The sequence below is a fragment of the Falco peregrinus genome, chromosome 4, assembly GCF_023634155.1.
Source record: "Falco peregrinus isolate bFalPer1 chromosome 4, bFalPer1.pri, whole genome shotgun sequence".
Lineage (NCBI taxonomy): Eukaryota > Metazoa > Chordata > Aves > Falconiformes > Falconidae > Falco > Falco peregrinus.
Genome location: NC_073724.1, coordinates 76,111,505 through 76,133,623, shown reverse-complemented (window position 1 = coordinate 76,133,623; position 22,119 = coordinate 76,111,505). Strand labels below are relative to the sequence as shown.

The 22,119-nt window shown below is 41.3% G+C and overlaps 1 protein-coding gene across 3 annotated transcripts in view; it reads left to right on the top strand.

Annotated features, from left to right (window-relative positions):
* Window positions 1–22,119, top strand: part of SLAIN1 (SLAIN motif family member 1) — a 58,761-nt gene that overhangs the window by 20,675 nt on the left and 15,967 nt on the right. For 2 of the 3 annotated variants that reach the window (XM_055802893.1, XM_027781034.2), the window contains 3 exons: window positions 15,431–15,580; window positions 17,519–17,668; window positions 19,881–20,219. In XM_055802893.1, coding sequence (XP_055658868.1) covers window positions 15,431–15,580; window positions 17,519–17,668; window positions 19,881–20,219 — 639 coding nt within the window. The remainder of the gene's footprint in view (window positions 1–15,430; window positions 15,581–17,518; window positions 17,669–19,880; window positions 20,220–22,119) is intronic. The other variant, XM_027781036.2, reaches the window with a different exon arrangement.

The following is a 22,119-nucleotide window of genomic DNA, read 5'->3' as shown; positions in this document are numbered from 1 at the left end:
TCATATTAGTATACAGATCACACCTTAATTCTATTGGTTACATACACCGTTCAGATTTTGCTATACAGATACTAATTGGTTAAAAGCATACAAGCAGTTAGTCCCATCTTTAAAATAGTTGACATTCCTGCAGTTACCAGCTCCCAACTCAACTCCTGGTTTTTTGCCTGCTTAACTGCCAGAGATCCTGTTTTCTTTGTTCTCGGTGTCTTTCTCACAGCCTTGCAGCCTTGCTGACCAGACAAAGCTTTTAATCATATCAAGCTGGTAAAGCAAGAGTGACTTTTGATAGGCCACATGTCCCTTTTCTTCCAAATACATTGCCAGTGACTGATACAGCAAAAGGTTGTGCTGCCATTCAGTGAGACCTGGGCAGGCTGGAGAGTTGGGCAAAGAGAAACCTAATGACATTTCACAAAGGCAAGTGCAAAGTCCTGCACCTGGGAGGAACAACTCCATGCTCCAGTGCAGGCCGGGGGTTGACCTGCTGGAAGGCAGCTCTGCGGAGAAGGACCTGGGAGTTCTGGTGGACAGCAAGTAGCCCATGAGCCAGCAGCGTGCCCTGGTGGCCAAGAAGGCCAGTGGGATCCTGGGGGGCATCAGAAGGAATGTGTCCAGCAGGTCAAGGGAGGTGATTCTCCCCCTCCACTCTACCCTGGTGAGGACACATCTGGAGTGCTGTGTCCAGTTCTGGGCTCCCCAGTTCAAGAGAGTCAGGGAACTACTGGAGAGGGTCCAATGGAGGGCTGCGAAGATGAGGGGACTGGAGCATCTCCCTTATGAGGAAAGGCTGAGAGAGCTGGGACTGTGTAGCCTAGAGAAGAGAAGACTGAGAGGGGGTCTTGTCAATGTATATAAATATCTTAAGGGAGAGTGTCAAGAGGATGGGCCAGGCTCTTTTCAGTAGTGCCCAGCGACAGGACAAGGGGTGATAGGCACAAACCGCAGATGATCTCCAGAGATCCCTTCCAACCCTCACCATTCTGTGATTCTGCGATTAGGGAGAATTATTTCTACACAAGAAAGCCCTGTTAGGTTAACTGATTTTGAAAACAGGCCTCCTTTTCAGATTGAAGTTAAGAAAATATGGAAGACCTGCAGGTTTTTTGCTATGTGGAAAGCAACTGGCTGACAAGATAAAAATTTCTCGTGTCCTTAGTAGCCCTTGAAGGGGCTGCTTGTATGCAGAGCATATACAGGCAAACAAAAGACCCCCACCCTTCCTTGATGTGGTACCAAAACATAAGCAGGCCCTAAGAGTTCATCCTGTCAGTGCATGCAGCCTGTGTACACCATGCAGAGGCAGGCCAAACAGCCTAGCTCCAGTACATCCACACACCGCAGTGCAGTGCCGCATGGGTAATATACATCAGTGTGGCTATTGCTTTGATCCAGCTTGAATGAATGTGATGATACTCCTCGTATTTCAAATTTCAGGTCACATCTCTAGCTACCACATATGTCTCTTTCTGTGTTTTAAACATGCTGTAAGTGCTTTCAAGGTAAGGTTCATACTACTTTAAGCCACTTTGAACTTCAGGCTTGAAATTGGGGACTAGTTGAAAAACAGACATCTCCAGAGCATGAGATCTGTCTTCTTCTGGTGACAGGGAAGGACAGAGGGAAGCCTAGTTGGTTAAGTAGGACTGGAGGTTGAATTTGAACATTGAAAACTAGCTGAGGTGAATATAGACCACAGAGTTTATTAAAGATGGAGGACATGCTGTATTTTGCAAAATGTTTTTCCCCTTCTGTGTGGCTAAAATTCAGATTGGCTTCCATACCATAGCTTTTGTAAGAATTTTTAGTCGCCAAACAAAATTAATTTCTGGCCTTTACTTATGCTGTGGTAAACTGGAATTAATTGTCTTGAAAGCAGGCCTTCCACCACTGTGAAATTAACCTATGACAAGAAGCAAGTAAAATGTCTCCAGTCTCATGGTAGGAGGCGAGGTAACTAAACAGTATTTAAACAAATTATCTTTTGTAATTACATCACATGTAGTAGATAGAAATAGTAGAAAGCTTATAGTTGTAGAAATGTATTAGGAAAAAGACCAAGTTGATTCAAAACCTATTGAAATCACTGGAAGGCTTTAACTGACTTTCTTGTGGTTTGTGCATCATCCTTACATTAGTTCCTAAACATATTTTGCCTACTAATTATATGGGGCTTGGGATGAGTGTCAAATCAATTTGAGAGGCATCTTCTGCTTTATATTTTTTATATTTGAGGTTAGAAATATGATAAGCTGAGATTCAGTATTTATTGGTTCCTGCATGACTGAAAATAGAGTAAGTTCATGCTCTTGATTTGGCTGGCAGTGATCAGTACAAACTTTAAAACTCTGGAGCTCTATTCCCCATAGTCAGAGACTTTGCTTGAGGAGGACTTTGCAAAGCTTGGCTATACACCACAGGGTTCTTCTGATGCACATTACAGAGCTACATGTGGTGTCCTTGCCATTGTATAAGTGTCAGGAAGTTCAGGTCTGTGTTAGAGACCTGAATGCAGCATAGTTCTGTTCATTGGGAATGTGAAAAGATGTAACTCCATAACCTGCTTTGGCAGAAGTCCCTGGTATATATACGTTTGCTGTGGAAAGTTTTCCTTGTGTTGATGTAACTTCTTTACTTCGTGGCAGTGCTTGTAGAGTGTTGACATAAAGAACAGCTTTCCACAGTGGTGTAAGAGGCATTTACAGCTCCTACTATACTGTATTGGCAAAATACCCCTGTACCAACAGGTTTACTTGGTCCTTATTAAGTAATTCAAAAAAATGAATGGTGCGTGGAGTAGACTTGTTTGGGAAACAAGTATCTTTGAGATGCAAGAGAGATGCCCAAGAAAACCATCGTTATAATAAGTGCTAGTTCAAGTAAACTGACAGAGAACTGTCCAAAACCACATTTACCTTTGCTAGCCTTTACTGCAGCTGAAAAAGATTGTCACTGCACCTACATGACTTGTACAAAGGTGGATGAAACCCCTCTGTGAATAAGGGGACATGAAACTGCTTCTGTTTCCCCTTGGATGTTGAGGCAAACTCCACAGAAGGGTACCTCTGAGGAACAGAGCTGTGTGGCTGGGGAAGAGGAGGACCTGTAACAAGAGTCACATTCCCAGTGCGTACCAGATGGATTAGTAGCTTGAAAGCCTGCTCCTGAATAATAGATAACCATGCCCAGAGAAGTGGCAGGCCAGATTTATGATCATGGGCCCATATTACAAGCAACCCCCCCATCCCAGCATGCATTATTAAGCTTATATATGATACTAGGTTTCTCTCTTCATTGATTCTCAGCTAGTGAGAGTGGTGCGTTAGAGGGCTCAGCATGCCCCAGGAGACATGTGTGGGAACAGTTGTAGAGCTACAGCTGCCCAGTTCCTTTCTGTAAAGTGATTTGCAGAGTCTCTCAAAATAGCAATGCTGATAATTACTTTTCATCTCAAAGTGGAATGACCCATCTTAGTGATGTGGTACTGGGACAGCATGCGCTGCTTCTGGGGCACAAGGAATTTGTCTGTCCTGGTTAAGGCAGTGTAATTAGCATTTTTGTTGAATATATTGATCAGATTATGGGCCTGGCTTTAGACTTGAAACTTCCTTTGTTTCTTTACAGCAGACCTGAAAATTAGTGATGATGACACATTTTATATCAAAATAGGAAATATTGACTGTGTATAATTTTGGTCAGTTCTCTGTAGCTGTATACAGGTTTTGCACAGGGACAACTGTAAAGTACAAACACTAAAACCAGCCTGATTTCAGGTGTGGTTACCAAGGCTGCACATCCTTCCTCCTCTGTGAGCATATGTTGTTGATCCCATTACAGCTAAAGGCACCTTTCAGTGAGTTGATGACAATATGGCAGTTTTGAGTGAGAGGGAACAGGTTTAAGTCCTATTTTTTATAATGCTATTCTCCACAGAACTGTGGTGTTAATAATCTAGCGCAGTAGCTATCAAACTGCTGCTCACCAATGCTTTACTGTGTGAGAGCTGGATCCTGGGCAAGCATCTCTAATGAGGATGCTGCAAGTTTTGAATTATGGAGGCTGTGGAGGTGACTGCTGCAGCTGCATACTCTTTGCTGCTGCTTATCTGCAGACATTTGCTTGACTGCTTCAGACCTAGAGAGAATACGTCATACTGGTTTGCAGAGCAAATGTCCACTGGATTGAAGAGGTGTGAATTAGATGGCAGACAAAGGTTGCCAGGGCTCTGCAAGAGTAGGCAGCGAAGAAATGTCCTGAGACACAGGCACGTTATTTTTCAGACCTGGGAGACTATTCAGACCCAAAAGCCAGCATTTAAAGGAGAAGACAAAAAGACATTTTTCAGGTCAAAATTTAGTTGGTTTTACTATTTGTGCAGTACTATGGCAAATGGAGCATTTAAAATGGTGCTGAGTGATTGCAAGATATGCTTCCCACAGTGTTCTGTAAGATTCTGCTGTATCACATTTTCACTGAAATACAGACAAAGCCATTACCAAAGGTAATGAATTCAAGAAGGAAAATAAGGTTGGGTTAAGTTTCACAATGCTTATGCAGTGAATAAGAGCATGAGAGTTCAGGTTTTGCTTATGATGACATTAGAGAACTTTAATGTCTTTTTCACAACCATAATGTTAGAGTCTATGTAATAGACCTGTGCTTTATAAAGGGAAATACAAACTATTTCACAAATTGTGCCAACTGAAATGTTTTCCCTTTGCATTAACAGGCAGTGAGTAAAACATAATTCCTGCTGATCAGGATGATCAAATGACGTTAAAGTGGTACATACGTCTTGACTTCTGACACAGCTCTGCTTAAATGTAACACTTTGCCATGCCATAGACTGCAACAGCAGTATCTGTGTGAAGAAGCCTGTTTCATGTTAGTGAGGTGAAGCCACCACTCAATATGGTGTGGAGATTTTTACAAGGTTATTTGGACTATTTGAGACCAGATTGGTTATACCCACCAGGTTGGTTGCAGCTAGCTGCTAGTGAAGGTGTGCTGGTTGTGAAAGAGATGTTAGTTTCTTGCTACAGTCCTGCCTTTCTCTAGGTAGACACACCAGCCTCCTCAGAGGTTCTTCAGGGCTCTTGGACACTCTGCTCTCTTGTATGGTATAAACAAACCTAAAAGTCTCTTGTGGATCAACTACATTTGGAATAAGATGATCTTAGATTGCTGTTGTTGTCTTCCTCTCATCTATTTACATGGAAATGTAACCCATTTTCTTTTTGGCAGGGATATATGTCTTGTTCTAACTTCATTTGTGCCTACAGGAATGGCTGCTCCTTCAGATCTACTAGCTGAGATGATTAGATAATGGCTTCTGTGCCCATTTCAGTCAGTCTGTGCTGGGTAAGCCTAACCAGAGACCTGATAATTTACAGCCAGAAGTAGCGGAGGCAGGAGGTCTATCCAGCTGGCACAGCAAGATTTGGAAGATGTTTCTGTGGCCTTATGTGCATTGTCTGTGCATCATGGTGATAGCTTTACTCTGAGTGCCGTGGTAAAGTGGTTACCATTTAGTTCCCTTTTTTGTTGCTCATTGTTAAAATGTAATGAAAGTGCTGTTTTGCTCTGCACTGTATATGTAAGCAAACAATCAGTGTCAGACATTGAGTTCATCTCACCTGCCTTTACACACATTGTGGAGGCTGTTCTCTGACAGGCTTTTCTTTTGGAGGCAGTGTTGGCTTCAGCAGCCCCACCTTTCTGCTGCTGTTCTCTGCTGCTCCATCTCTCCCTTAAAAATGCCCAGGTACAGCTGGGTTCCGTCTTCCTGGTAAAGGAAACTGAGAAACTCTTCCTTGTTTAAAAAAATAGATTAATAAAAAGATCTTTTTAAACAGATTGGATAATTGATCTGATTTAGCATGAAGTCTTGCAAGGATGGTTGTACTTGCTGGTGCAGTGCACCAATGCAGCTGAGAACATAGCATGGGGAGGATCAGGGTAAAGCATTAGCCTGTGGGAAGGTATGAAGTGTTCCCCTTTCAAGTGGATCTGCTGCCAAGAAAGGTGTTTGATAATTTTAATTGGGTATCTGAGCTGTTTTAAGTAGGATGGATGCAAGCATTGCAATGCTCTAGCACTGCAAAAGAGTTGTCTTTTTCAGTTGCTTAGGAAAATGAAAAACTGAATACAGGCTCTGAAATCTGTTTTTAAGCTCTGTTTGTTGTTCTCTGTAATGAATGCTGTCAGAGTGAGTTTCGTTTGAATATATGCAGAGATCTGTATCAGAGCCAGTCACCCTGGGCTGCCTTTGTAGGCAGCGAAGACAATGAGGCACAGCTCATCTGCTTTTTGAGTGGAGGTGAAGTACATTGTGTCCTGTGTGACAAGGTCAAGCATGCATGTATACATAAGAGCATCTTCACTGTGTCTGTGACACAGGATCCAACATCCAAAAGTGCCATAAATAGATACTAGAAGAGACTGAGAATATGGGGAAATAGCATACATGCCTCTCCTGACAGCCTCCCAGTTGTATTTCCAGTTCAGACACTGACTGAACCAGATGCGAACTCTGATTTAGATGTGCTTGATGGATTCCTCTTCTGTGAATTTGTGTGATCTTCCCATGTAAATTTTTGCATTCACAGTACCCTTGGGTAAGAATTTCTTGTTTTGGAAGGCTCCTAATTCCGTATTTGAAGGTGCCTAAAATTAAATGGGGTAAACACTCTCTCCTTAGTGAATGAAATGCTCATAGTTTGGCAGAAGAATCTGGGGCTATGTATTGTGTTCTAGGTTACCTGATGTGATAATATACAAGAATGAGTCTTCTGCTCAGAAAGGTATAGCTTATTTCAAACTAGGTGAAAAGTGGGAGCTTGCATGCTCATGGCTTCTGGTTAAGAATCCACCAAATGGAGTGGAAATGCATCAGACTGGCAGTTTGTATAAAACAGCAGTTGCTGAGTATGGGAACTGGGAACAGACATTTGGGCCCTAGGTCATGCCTAAGGCTTAATACTGCAGCATAGTATTTGGCCTTTTTCTTCAAAAAAGGGAGCTGGGAACCATGTTTGGCTGCTACCTCTGCTCAGAAGATTTGCTTTTGGACTTGTGCATGCGGGGAGAGTTGTACACACAGAAGGAAAATGAATGCTGAGACAATTACATTTTTCACAAAGCCTATGTGCTTCGCTGTTTATATAGCTTGTTCAGTAAAAAGTTTGCCTTAAAGAGGCAAGTAAAAAAACAAACAAACCCACCCAAAACACAGCAGAAAACCCAGCCTTCCAAAGCACATAACTAAGGCACAGTATCTTTTGTTGGAGGTAGCTCATCCCTCTTATTTCCATTTAATTTGTAGTCTTTTGAATAAGTTGGTGTCATAAAATATTTTTTATGAGAAAGTTGGGTCAGAGAATAGCAATTAGAATCTCTCTGCCCTCCAGCACATTGCAGATGGAAGGCAGTGTTGTTTTTCCTGGATGTAATGTGTCCAAAGACAATTTTCAGGTCAGCCTTTCACTGAATTACGTTGAAATACAGTAGTTGCACATCTGTCTTGAAAAATATATATAAATCTTCCCTACTTCCACCAGCAGGTAAACATTGGCACAACTGGAACGTTAGACAAAGTGGGTCATTCCTGAATCTTACTGAGATGTACATTTTTGTCACCAACTGCAGTATGCCAGACACCACTGCCGATTGCTTTGCTTTGCTGTGCTGTGCTAGCCCAAAGTTCTAGGAACTACTGCAATTGGGATAGGCTTTCTGATTGTACCTTTAAAAGAGGCCTGTGCTGCATTTGCTGGGGCAGATCTTCAGATATATGAATTGTTGCAGCTCTATGTACCAAACAGTTGTATACCAATACATACCAACTGAACTGCTCTCTCTATACTAATATTACATCCTTTTATATAATTTTTCTTAAAAGGACTTTATGTGAATGAACTGGCAAACAAACTTTTTCAGGTACTTCCAGATCTCACATGCTCTTTAAAACTAACATTATTTTTCAGTGTTCCTAGGCTTAGAGGAAAGTGGGCAATCTTTATTAATTTTCTCATGTCCTCCTGTCACTGTGTGTTTGTGTGGTAGGTTGACCTTGGCTGGAGGCCATGTACCCACCCTGTCACTCCCCTCCTCACCTGGGCAGGGGAGAGAAAATGTAATGAAAGGTTTGTGGGTCGACACAAGGACAGGGAGATCACTCAGCAATTATGTCTTGGGTGAAACAGGCTCAACTTGGGGAAAATTAATTGAATTTATTGCCAGTCAAAATCAGAGTATGGTAATGAGAAATAAAACTAAATCTTAAAACACCTTCCCCCACCCCTCCCTTCTTCCCGGGCTCAACTTCATTCCTGATTTCTTCACCATTCTCCCTGCCAGCAGCACAGGGGGACAGGGACCAGGGGCTGCGGTCAGTCCCTCACACGCTGACTCTGCCGCTCCCCCCCTCAGCAGGAGGCTCCTCACACTCTGCTCCGGCTCCAGCCTGGGGTCCCCCCCGGCAGACAGCCCTCCATGAACTTCTCCCACACGAGCCCTTCCCACGGGCTGCAGTCCTTCCCACCCTGCCCCAGCGTGGGTCCCTTCCCCGGGGTGCAGCCCTTCAGGCACATGCTGCTCCAGCGTGGGTCCCCCGCGGGGTCACAAGCCCGGCCAGCAAACCTGCTCCAGCCTGGGCTCCTCTCTCCAGGGAGCCACGGGTCCTGCCAGGAGCCTGCTCCAGCGCGGGCTGCCCACTGGTCACAGCCCCCTTTGGGCGCATCCACCTGCTGCGGTGTGGGGTCCTCCATGGGCTGCAGGTGGGGATCTGCTCCGCCACTGACCTCCATGGGCTGCAGGTGGGGATCTGCTCCACCACTGACCTCCATGGGCTGCAGGTGGGGATCTGCTCCACCACTGGCCTCCATGGGCTGCAGGGCACAGCCTGGCTCACCACGGGCTCCAGAACCTGGAGCACATGCTGACCCTGGTGTCTGCAGGGCTGTGCTTCTCACATAGTCTCCTCGCTCTGGCTGCCATTGCACAGGTTTCCCTCCCCCCTTGTTAAATAAATTATCATGGGGATGCTACCACCATCACTGATGAGCTTAGCCTTGGCCAGCTCTGGGGCTGTCTTGGAGCCAGCTGGCATTGGCTCTGTCTGATGTGGGGGAAGCTTCTAGCAGCTTCTCACAAAAACACCCCTATAGCACCCTGACGACCAGAATGTTGCCACGCAAACCCAATGCAGTCCAAACTTTGACAGTTGATTTCATTAGACATTTGAAGCTGAGCTTGGTTACTTTTTATTACTTTAAAGTAGCACAAGATGAGTATTTAATCTCTTTTTTTCTTTACATTCCAATCCTGTACATTGGCTATTAAAACTACTGTGAAAACTTAGAATTTTGTAGAGAAACCCAATTCTTGCAGAAGATGATCAAATGAAGCCATTTCATTGCTGTGTAGTTTCTCACCAGCTAGCCAGTCTTAAGAAGAGACATGTATGTGAGAAGGCATGGATTTAGTGTAGGAAACCAAAAGCAATGAAAAACGTTGGCATATATTTTTTCAGTTGTTGTAGTCTAATTATGGATGTTCAAGGGTAAGGATATACACTAAATTCTGATGGAAACCCCTGTTTACTGGCTCTTGATAGGAGTCCCCTTGTGCAGTGTATGCTTAAGGAGTTTCTCTCTGTTACCATTGCAGCTGGGAAAGAAGAGGTGCTTTGCCTCTCTTGACCAAGAAATGAAGGGACAGAAACAGCAAACAAGCCCCAAGAGCATTTTGTGAGCTGTGTGTGGTAGTGCAGGGAAATAGTTTTGGGCACTTACAGTTTCAATGTGACTGAAAATGTGCATTAAGCATGTGAAATGTGACTCTGTGCTGATGGCAAAGATGCTACCACTAGTGGGGATTGATGAAGGAGCTACAGCTGTGGTTAGGAAACCATATGTGCTGGAACAAGCTATTGAGATGACCACGCTGATGGCTGTGCGGACAGTGCTGCTTGAAAAGTCAAGGTCACTGTACAGTAATATTTACCAAGATGGGAATAGGTGTGTGCCTCGGGCTAGTTTCCAGTTTTACAAGTACAACTCGATACTCATACTTAAAGTTACCAAAGCTGAAAACATTGCTGTCGCAAAGGTTAGCTTTGAAGCGCTAGGTTTAAATAAACCCTGGAAGATGTTACAGGCCTTTTCTTTGGAGCACAGAAGCTGAACGCCTCACCCTGTAAACTAGAGCTAAGGATTGTACATACTTGTAAGGTCATGTGTTTGGGAGCTCCTGAGGTCCTTGAAAGATGGTATCTACTCAGGCTTTGCTTTGGAAACTTAGCTACCTGAACTGTTCCTGAACAGGGGCACCACAATGTTGGTTGCAGTTAAGTATCTAGCACCTCTCTAATACCTGAGACTGCTTCAGGTTCTTACAGGAGCTCTGGGTTTCCTGTGAACTGGAGTAAATCTCTTCAGGCTGGCGAGTAGTAGGAGCCCAAGTGTCCTGCTTCTTGAGCAAGTGTCCCAACAACGGCACTATTCAGTAAGTACTGGGAGCTACTTTCATCTCTTCTTCCTCTGGCTGTGTTTTCAAGCACATTAAGACACTATTTCCAGGTGTACATCTGACTGTAGGAGTAGATTTCAGACTGAATCACTGTTTTATAGGGACCAGAAGTGAAGGTTAAAATACCTGTTGTTGGGAGGAAGGTATTAGATATATTAGATATGCTTCACTGAGGTGATGGCTCTTAGCTGGTTTAGATGTTCTTATCTATGGTAAGGAGAGGGTTTTGAATTCCCTTCTAGCACTCTTGAGTTTCTCCAGTGATTAACAGAATGCTTCTGTTTCCCATGTAGGACTGTGCATTTTACTCCTGAGAGAGATACCTCGCTTTTAAGCATGGCTGCTGTGCAGCCGTGCATATGCATCAGGGAAGTGGTTTGGGTTTCCTGCTCGAAAGAAAGTATGCAGCAGGAAAGTGCTGTATGTTCAAAACTTGCTAGATTGACAGTATTGTAAATACTCCTACCCTGTTGGCTCAGAAGAGGGGTTTTGTTCAGGCTGTGTAATTATACCCATATTCAGATGTCTGCATATATGCAATTTAATTTATTTTACCTCGAGCTTAAAAAGCATCTTTTACTCTTGCCCAAAGGTCTATATGAAACTTAAGCTAATTGAGTGCATAAGCAAGCTAGATAATGCCTTCTATAATTTAGTAAGTTTATTCAGTCGTATAGCTCAATTATTTATTTCTTTATTTTTTTCTGTCTTTATAGCAAAGAAATATTTTTTGTTTTGCTTACAGTGAATGTAAGTCCCTATTCTGGCAAACTGAATTTGTTGAGTTTCAGAATACAGTTACAAGAATGGAAGGTGTTTAAAATGTGCATGTACTTCTTTTGGTGCCTTGGACACCCTGATATCCTTAGCTAATATAATGTCCTAGGTATATCTCGTTCATCAAGGACCTGTACTTGACCTGTCCCTGTTTATGTCAGTGTGACCCCACAAAATTAAAACAACCTAATGGAAACCTATGCAGGTTTTTACCTCGTGTCCCAGCTTATGAATGTTCCCATTAGTTTGAATAGCAAATTTCATCTTCACTTTCAAAAACATGATTATATACATTTAGAAATTGTGTACCTTATGTAGATTAAATGAGAAATTGCTTTTAGTAAAGGAATTGCTTTGGATATGGTACATGCAGTGGTTTTACAGGGTATGCCATTCCTTTTGAGCCATGCAGTTCTGTAGATGTTTACTTGTTCAGGCTTTCATGTAAATTTTCCATCAGTTCTTATCAAATGCTAATTATTCACAGTGTGGTGAATATTTGTGTTTATGTAGTTGCTCATATTTTTCTATGTGAGTTACTATTCTCATCTATTTTAGCATTTTGATGTCTCTAGGAAAGTTCTGAAAAGTGAGCTCTTAATTTTTAAACCTTCAGTTGTGCTAGTAAATATTTTTAATTTATGAACAGGCGCACTTGTTGCTGATTTTATTTTTTAAAGCAAAAGTTTGATTGCTTATGTAATCATTTTGACAAGTCCTTTTTTAAAATACAGAGTAGGCATTGTGTAATGCAGTTTCTTGGCAGTCTAGTTGCTAAGACTTGATCAAATACAAGGAAATCATACTCAAAAGGTTGGGCATTTGCAATCTAACTGTAGGCTTTGATGACTGGGACAATTTGTGCTTATTTTATTACAGAATATTAGTTCCAACAGTTTTGTGCTTCAAGAAGTCAAATTGTTAATGTGTTTAACTCTTTGCTGTCAGTAAATGAAATGGAGGTTTTGGCTTCTTTTCTCTTAATGGGTCTTTAGGTGCCCCTGTGTTCCTTTCCATGGTTGATACCTTTTCTTCCTTCAGTGCATCTTCCATGTAAGGTACTCAGAGCAGGATTATTCAGGCTTCTATTCAACTGCAAAGGTTAGAAACTTCCTTTGTTTTTAAATAGTACCTGAGTTTCTTATTTCATCTGTGGGCAACCGGAGTTGGGGTGTTAAGAAGCTACAAATACTGTAAAATTCAAAACTTAATAGCTGGGCTTTTAAGCTTAGAATAAAAATCTTAACAACGTTGTCTCATCCATGCATACCATAGTGGTGTTTTATCATGCTAACCAAAGTAGTCTCAGAATCAGTGTGGAACAAAATAACTATCCTAAAATGTCTATCCATTGCACAATTTTGAGATTTTACAGATTTCACATTAATTTATGTATTTGCCTAGATGTCTGTAGCACTTGCTTCCTGCATACCTTTTCATGGGTTTGGCATTAGCACAAGATTTCAGTAAGTCTAATTTTGCTGTGTTTGATTGATAGTGTGGAAGTACTCAATATGTACGTAGATATTTCCGTTTGAAACTTAATGAAAACAGTTTTCTATATTTGATCCTAAGCAATGGAGTTAATCATATGCCTAAAAATTGTCAGTCCTTTGCTGATGCTTAAACACTATGAAGTTTTATTTTAGGCACAGTGGCAAAAGTTCTGCAGTTGAGGATATTTTACAGTGTATATCTAGAGATTTAATACATAGATTAGTGTGGATAGAGTTTCTTGACTTCTTCATCCATCTTTCCTTGTGAATACATTCTGTTTGAAAAAGGAGTCTGAAATCTGGTTTGCCATAAATACTAATTATATTCTTCATGTGGGTTCTTGCTTTCATAGTCGTGATAACTGTTGCTTTGTGCACAGTGGGCCAGCTCACAGCGGTTATTGTGGAGGGTAATGAATGAGGTTTATTTGTGCTGTACGGTTGACCACATCTGGGAGTGAGAACACGCTGGCAGCTAATTGGCCTGGCAAATGATCAGGCTGCTGCAAAACAGGATCTTGTGTTAGGCAGAAAAATACAATCACAAGGAACTGTCATCCCTTGCTCCTTACTAATGGTTTCTGGTGGACATGAAAAACATTAGTTGTGAATATGATATTGGGATCTACTCTTACTTATCACATGCGTTTCTTTCAATGAATGCCTCAAATCAGTTTGCAGTTATTGTTCCTTGTGAGTTAGTCTCATCCCCAGCAATTTGTGTTAATTACTAATGTATAGAGTTGTGTCCATCTGCATTTGCTCTTCTTTTGTCCTGGAGGACTTGCATGCTTGACTCCTGAACTGCTCACGTTAGTGAATGTTATGGACAAATAGCCGTGCCGAGGAGCCTGTGTCGTGTTGCTTGGTATTGAGCAGTTCCCTAGAAGCCGTGCTGATGCTGCTCCTAATTAAGATCTCAGACCTGTAAGGGTTTTTTAAGCTTGGAGGAACTAGAATCATCAAAAAATGAGGGAATGGCAATAATTATTTGGTGAAGGGACAGCAAAGATCACAATTTGAATTTTTATCTTATTAATGCATAGCTTTGCTCCCTCCCGCAGAGGCTGAGCCTTGCAGATACTTCCCCTCCCTGGCAGACTGCTTTGTGCCAGTGCTGGAACCAGGTGGTTGCCTTTGCTTCAAACTTAGCAGCACTAGTGGGAAGAGTAGAAAAGGCTGCTTATTCCTTACAAACCCAGGAGTGCTTTTGAATGGGTTAAAGCAAAAGGAATAGGGAGGAAATAGCATTTTTTTGCACTGGCGACAAACTGATTACTCCAAAATGTTGCAAGGATGTGATTGACAACCTGCCAACAAGATACCATTCCCTGCTGTTCCTTACATCCACTTGTTACTGATATTATCAAGACAGAATTAAAGTTCGTATGTCCTGCTAAATCACTGTGGTGACAGTAAGGTTTTGAAACAGAGAGGCCCTGAAAATTGTTTGAATATCTATCTGCGAATGTTTAAAATAACTGGATCAATAGGTCCAGATAACATGGCAGGTTTGTTGTATTAGCTAGCCATGTGATGGAGAATAGCTTTTGAGGGCTTTTAGGCCCTTCTAGTTTTGAAAACCAGTTTGCGGCATCTGGCACCATGCAGTAACGCCTGCTAAGCACTGAGGTTATGCCACTGACTGCTAAGCTACGTGTAAGTATGTTCCTAGCTCCCTCCCTTCCTTGTGTCACTGTACGTAACATTTGTCAGCACAAAATAGATTCTATCACAAATAAAGATGTGATACTATCGTTTGTTCTTCATCTGTACAAACTTTGCTTGTATCTGAATGGGTTCTCTGAAAATTACATTTTTTTCTGGAGAGTATATCAATATTTTATATTTTACCTTTTGAATGCATGTTAAAAAATAGGCAAAGAACAGTTGTATTCATATTTTACTGCATGAACTAAGAAAATTTAAATTAAATAAGCCTTTAGGGTTTTGGCCTATTCTGAGCTCTCAGTGATGTTACTGAGCAGACAAGATGCCTTACAAGCTCGTTGTAAGCAATATGTAAGAAAATAAGTGCCCTGTTCTATTATTTGGTTGATCCTCCAGAAACAGTGAAAAAAAGTTCATGTTTATGTAATCAGGAATTTGATGCTGTAAAAAGCGAAGGGGAAATATGGTAGCTTAAAAGCTTGCTGTGGGATTACAGTTGTTTTTAACTTGACGGTTAAGCATTATTTACTGTTGTCTCTGAATTCTTATAGCTGATAATTTAACTGCTAATTCAGTTGTGTGATGATTAATTGCCATGAACCTTAAAAAGCACTACAAATTTTTCATCTGTTTTTCTCTTAACAGTAGTTTTGTTTACTTCCTGATACTTTGTTTGTTGGCACCGTATGTAATGAAAATATACCAAAATGGTGTATACACAGAAGATGGTAAACAAGACATACTTGCTAAAAAAGTTTTTGGAGCACACTTTTACATGTGGAAGGCTGTAGTGATCCTCTTGTTTGCTGTTCAACTTTGACCTTTATTTTCCTTTTGCAATAAGTAAAAAATGTATAATGAACAGACTAAGATGAGATGATTTTTTGCTCTAACAGCACTATTCTATTAATAACTGTAAATCTTTTTTTCCCCCTCTTCCCTTGCATCTGTAACAGCTAGCCGATGGCGGAACCTCTTCTCTACACCTGTCTCCTTGGCTTTTCCCTATAGTCCTGTTGCGAGACTCACCCCATATACCAATGGCTTTAATAGTCCCAGCTTCTCTAAAACCTCCAGTAAAGCAATACTAACACCTGAACGGACAGGTAATGCGTATCATTTTATTGATTTACAGTGCTTGCAAAATTGCTTAATTTAATCTAATCTTGCTGGCATTTAACAGCAGTACACTGTTTGGATGATTGTATATAAACTCTCATCTCAGAGGGAGAACTTTGTAAAAAATGACCTAAAACGTGGCAATTAGCTAGCTGGGTAGGTTTTCTTCTGTGTTACAGTGCATGTTACAGGAAAGTGGTACTTGTAAACAAAGCCTATTTCTCAATAGTGATTTACCTGAGAGTATAGTTGTGACTGTGTCAGTTTAAACAGTCTCCAGCTTTGTTTGCCCTTTATTGCTCATTTCTGCCCCAGTGTTTCCCTTCCTTGTGTCTACAGAAACATTTGTACAGCTGTGTAATGAAGTTGCAGGGAGAATTTCTCTATAATAGCAGTAGCCAACAGAATCGTGGCTGTTTTCAAACTGGTATTGTTGCTACTATCGAAGATTTATTTTATGTTTGCTACTGATTTTCAGGGGACACAGGAGTTTTAGGAAAAATACAGACTTTCCAGGGGCTGTAAATTGCAGAGAGTTGCATTTTTCCTTTTTCACTACAAGTATTGGGGATCAGTTTGTCTCTATGATTTCTCTTAAGCTGCAGTGGTAGCAGAGAAAATAATCTTCTGGGGAAGAGGCATTAACATTTTATTGCTGATGAGAGCAGGCCTGGTCTGAGGTCGTTAACATCAGTGTCACACTGATCCGTGCACTGTTTTCTGTGTGTGATGTCATGTGCACATGACAGAAAGCCGTTTTAAGGCGTATGGGCACTGTGGGTGACATACAGCTCCAGACTGAACACCTGGCGTAGGTGTCTACGTGTGATTGAGATGTCTGAGCCCCCCTATTCATTGGGATGTAGTTTAGTTCCTAAATGAAAGCATCTCATGCTATTGTAGATACCCTCAGGTATCTTGTCTGGCTTCACACTGCTGCTTGAAAAGGGCACAGCTGCTACTACCTCTGCAAAACCTTGAGGAACATTGTAACTTCCAAATTTGAAAAAGCAAACACATTTATTCCTTAGGATCCTTCCAGAGCAAAGTAATCCCATGCGTGTCCTTTTCTGTTGGAGATATTATTAGAGAACAGCTGAATTTCAGATTAATTTTAGGGGGCTGCTTTCAGCGGTGCTAGAGGATGCAAACACATCTGTGATACAAGCACAGCTGATGAGCTGTAGTCACAGTGGTTCTCACCCTGCAGGCTGTGGGCCTCTGGTGGTCCAGAGGATATTAGAAAGTGATTACTGTTTTATTTGAAGAATTTTTCTTTAAAGTTGGGCAACAGCAAGCTCATGCAACTATTTGCAACTTAGTTTATATTTTACTGTCATGCAGGGAAAACGTAGAATCCAGAACCCTCTCCAAAAGGTAGCTCTGTGAAGGAGACATTTCTTTCTCTGTTGTTGCATAATGTTCAGTCTTAATTGTTATTGATTTCTCTGACGATTATAAACGATTTAAAAACACAGTAAAATTTAGGTAAATGGCTCTGACACGGAGTCTTAGTACCGAGCTGAAGTTGGTGACACATACATGCTTGCTTTCTAGAACAGGATAAAGAGAACCACAGTCTCGTCAGAAGGATTCAAATGCAGATGTATTTAGGCTATGCTAACTAATCCGAGCTGTGTGGGTAAATTATTTGTTGTCTGGGCAATGTGATACTATATTCGGAGCTATACTCTATTCAATAGAGAAATAGAGAAATAGAGAAATTCATGATTATTACTACATTTACTACTTTTCACAAGTATCAAAGCCCTTTGTTAGTTGTTAGTGGATTGCACTACACGTCTGAAGGTTTTTCTCTGTTATACAGAAAATATTGTAAACTACTGTAATATAAAGAGCAGAGAGTTGTGAATGGAAGATGGCCAGATGTATTCACAGACTAAAGGTTATGTTTTTTTATATAGGTTACATTTCTAGGAGTTCCCCTTTGAGCCCACAGTCATCAATAGACAGTGAACTGAGCACCTCAGAGCTGGAGGATGATTCCATCTCCATGGGATACAAGCTGCAGGATCTCACTGATGTTCAGATCATGGCTCGTCTACAGGAGGAAAGTAGGTGTTTTTTTTTCATTTTTCAAAATAGTCTGAGGAAGATTTTCTCTAACAGTCAAAACTGCTCCTATCTGGTCTCAGTTAGGTAGATCTTTCTTAAATGCTGTTGCTTCTTGAGTGGCAGATGGAAAAACACTTCAGCTGCTCAGAGGTGTGCACGTCATTGGGTTCCGATTCAACTTGATGCTTATATTTTTCTGAATCCCAACTGGTAGCTCCATACCCATTGAGTACATTTAGATTTAGAAGATTTACAATGTCTTACCCCATTAATTAAAATAATTTTATTTCTGGGGAGGGAAGATGCTAAAGCAGTTTTCTTATGTATATGTAATGTAAAGAAACATTTTCTTATGTTTCATGAGAAAGGTAAAAGCAAGCAGCTCTTGTAGGTTTCTTTGCCCCTACTTTGACTTTCTTAATTGTCAGATTAATTTTAAAATTAATTCCCCTTTAGATCCTGAATTGGGGTGTTTAACATTTTGGTTTGAGACAAGTGATTATATACAAATCTGAGCTCAAAACCTTGTTTGACATAGCTTATAGTTTGGCTTGGTAGTAATCTTTGGAAGATGTCTTTATTTATAAATAAAGGGCATTTGACTTAGAAATCACTCAGACAGTGAGTGCAGTATCTTTCTCACTTCCTATTAGTGCCAAGTGAGGCGTAAAGGAGGAAATGATGAGATGAAAAACGAGAAGTTCAGAGATGGTGACTGCAGGAAAATACCAAGTAATAAATGACAAAATAAAATGAAATAAAAATGTGAGGAAAAAATTAGAGCTGCGATATGGTTGCAGCAACTGGACTGAGCAGGCCAGAGTGATCACTTGTCAGCAGTTGAACTTGCAGAGCATCTGGTAGCACTCGTTACATTCAGCAGAGAAATTAGCAGGTGTGAGACTTTCCAAGACAACTGAATTCTCAGCTGGAAAATGTGTATAGTCACAGCTCGGCAAATTTCTGATGTTATGTGAAAGTTATAATAATTATTAAAAAAAATGACTATCAAAGATACAAGGGATTGCATTACTGAGCTGTGCTCATCTCCTTCAGAGTGAGGTTTAAAAATGACTTCAAGTACTTAGCTCTTTAAGGAATCAGGTCATTAGTAAACTGAAAGGAAAACCACAGTTTTTCTTCTAATCTATGTCAGGTGTAATGGTTTTATCTCATCCTTACAGTAGCAGCTGGTGCAGAATGTTTGAGCACATGATGGTTGTTGTCCACTTAATCCTGTGGAAAGTGTTAGTGTTATACGTGCATGCAGGCACGCTCCCTTCACGGCCACGAATAAAATCCCACTCGAGGGCTGGAGGGAAGCATAAGAAGTTTCCATTATGAAGCAAAGACATCTGTCAAAGCTGAGGGCTTTTTGTAAATCTAGAAGAGTTGTTGTCTGCAGCTGCTGGCAGAGTTACTCAGCTCCTGGAAATGAGATGTACATCCCCTTTTTCCCTGGCTGCTGTGTGGCTGGGAAAAGGAGGGATGTATGCAGGATGTGGATGTTTCCCTCTCACTTGACCTGGAGCAAACATGCTTTTTTGGGGAAGCGCTGATAGTGGGATGGTTTTCAAAACCTGGCATTCTGAAAAGGGGGTGGTCAGATGTGTACCTGTCTAAAAGACAGCTGTGTTACCAATAAACCTTATCAATGAGACCAGGTGCTAGCAGGAACTAATTCTGGTTCAGGGAGGTCGGAGAGCCAGAATATTTACATGGGTTCTAAGTTTAGGAATGTCATTGTCAGCATTTTCATTGCATGAGTATAGGAATTTAATAACAATAACTTGGAAAACTAATAGTGTTAATTCCTCTAATTAAGAGTGTTTAAAAGTTAAAAGCTTAATACTCATGTGATCTTTCTGTTGGCAGAAAAATAGGTGCCTCCTGAAGGCAATTCATCTTATGTTCAGAGAGGCATCTAAGACATCTCACAGGTACTGCATTTTGGAGATGCCTGTACTCTTTTTTTATATTTTTTATTAAAAAGGGATCTCGAGGGAAATAATTCAGGCTTAAGTGCCTGAAAGGTAGACATGGAAAGTTGGATAAGATGAATCCTACCTCAAATCTTCAGCCTGGTGATACTGTAAATGCAGTTCTTGCTGTAAAATTATGTCTGCTTACCTACTTAGTTTTCAAAATTGAAGTGCGTGTTCAGAGTTAATTACAGCAGAAACCAAATCATCTTTCTCTTGGAATTTACAGGCCTTAGGCAGGATTATGCTTCAACTTCAGCATCTGTGTCAAGGCACAGTTCAAGCGTCTCTCTGCATGTGGGAAAGAAAGGGACGTGCGGTGACCAGGAATATGATCGCTATAGTCTTGAGGATGAGGAAGAGTTTGACCACCTTCCACCTCCGCAGCCACGGCTGACTCGCTGCTCCCCCTTCCAGAGAGGAATTCCTCATTCACAGACTTTCTCCAGCATCCGGGACTGCAGGAGGAGCCCTACCTCCCCACACTTCCCTTCAAATACCTATCAGCAGCCCTACTACTCTCCTCAAGCCCAAACTCCAGAGCAGCAACCAAGTAGGATTAATGGAGGTGGGTTGCATACTTTTCTGAGAAGTTGTCTTTTTTTCGCTGCAAAGTGCCAGTGCCATTTTAAAGATCAAGTTGTGTCAACAGAGTGAAGTGTGTTTAAGAGTATGACAGCTAGATCAGTCCATGAATTGTGACAAGGAATTTAAGCCTGTGAAAATGATTTGAGGTATGTTCTTGCTAAGTAATTTGCTACTAAATGTGATCTGTGACTGAATCATGGAAGTTGTTGCTTTAGTCTGTTTTAAAGTGCTGCAAGGATAACCACAAGTCAAGAAAGAAGAAAAAGGAAAGAACATCTTTTAGCAGGCTGGTAGTTGGCTAGATGAACTGATGAGGCTTTTGAGCTTGGCCTATGCAAGTCCATTGTGAATACAGTAAACTACAAAATAAGGTTTTCAGATTTTCGTTCCCTTTTTTATTTCTGACTTTGCTGTTAATGAAACTATGCTGTCAGTCTGCGATGAGTGCTTATGGCAGGGGTCAGGTCAGCACTGTGCTCGTGTTCTGGGTCTGGTAGGGCAGACTGTAAGTGGGAGATAATGTCACTCCCGAACTATCCTGAGCCATTGCTGCTTTTAGGACTGCATTTGAGATGTATTCCAGAGTGTCTGGAAGATTTGTCTCTCGGTGCTTACTCAAGACTTAAGTTTCCCTCCGTTATTGCTGTTACCTTCCTTCATTCCTTACTATGATCACAATTTTCTTCCTCCTGCTGCATCTTACTTTCCTGTTCCTTCAGTCTTTTCCCAAAATTAATTCAAAACAGTCAGTTTTCAGTCAGAGTCTTGTTTGTAACGTTACAGCTTACAGCTCACCCTTGGGCAAGAAAATAAAGGTGCTATTTACAGAGCGCTGTAGATATGCATGTTGCTTTCCTGACAAACAAGACATGACAGGTTGGTGCCAAAAGCACTTGCATTCAAATTAAGACGTGGCATAGAAGTATAATCAACAAGTGGCAGTTCATGAAGAAGGGCGATATTAACAGAAGGTAGAGCAACGTGGGTGTTACAGTTGGTACAGCATATGTGCCATATTAATTTCAGTGTTATTTTTCTTGGTGGTGAAGGACAAGAATAGGACAGCACTCATGGGCTTGCAGAAATGTTGGGGAGATAGAAAGGAAGGTTATGGGGCATTTTTTATTTAGGAATAAGGACAGGATGTGGTGCTGTGATCTTTTTGTATGGTCCTCAAGTGCTTTTTCAACTATTTTTTGGTGTTCAATGTCAGTGGAACTTAAACATTGGATTCTTGCATGGAAATCTCAGAAAGTACTTACAAGGACACTACAAACACTAGATTCCTAGTTTATTAACCAGAAAGCATATAAATATAAAAGGCCACCAACTTTACCCCGTGGTTGCTTTTTTTCTCAATAACTGTGAGGTACTGGATAATCTTTTGGTGTCAGTTAGAAGGTGGACACACACAACTTCAGTTACCTGTTTGCTGGAGTGGCAGACAGTCCTATAATAGCCAATACCACTGTCTTTAGAGGGGAATTATCTCTTCAGCTTCTGTACCTTTATCCTCTGACTCATGCAGCACTGATCCACATAAATAGCAAATACTGATGGGGAGAAACCTTTTACTTCAGCCGTGTACAGTTGGCAGGCTGGCAGACAAGAATTCAAGTCATCTTTGTATTTGGTATGTCTGAGTAATATTATGACAACATCTTCTCATCATTACTTCTTACCGTCTTGGCAGCAATTTCATTGTCTTTCAAGAACTCCTACACATTGAAATGGAGGTAGACTGCAAAATAAGAATTTATCTGAAGCTCAGTGTGGTGGATGGTGTGTGACAGGTTCCACACTGTTACAGCTTACCAAGGCAAAAGAGAAGGAGGGGTGTGATAGGTGGAAGGACTAAACTGTTCAGTTACTGCTATCAA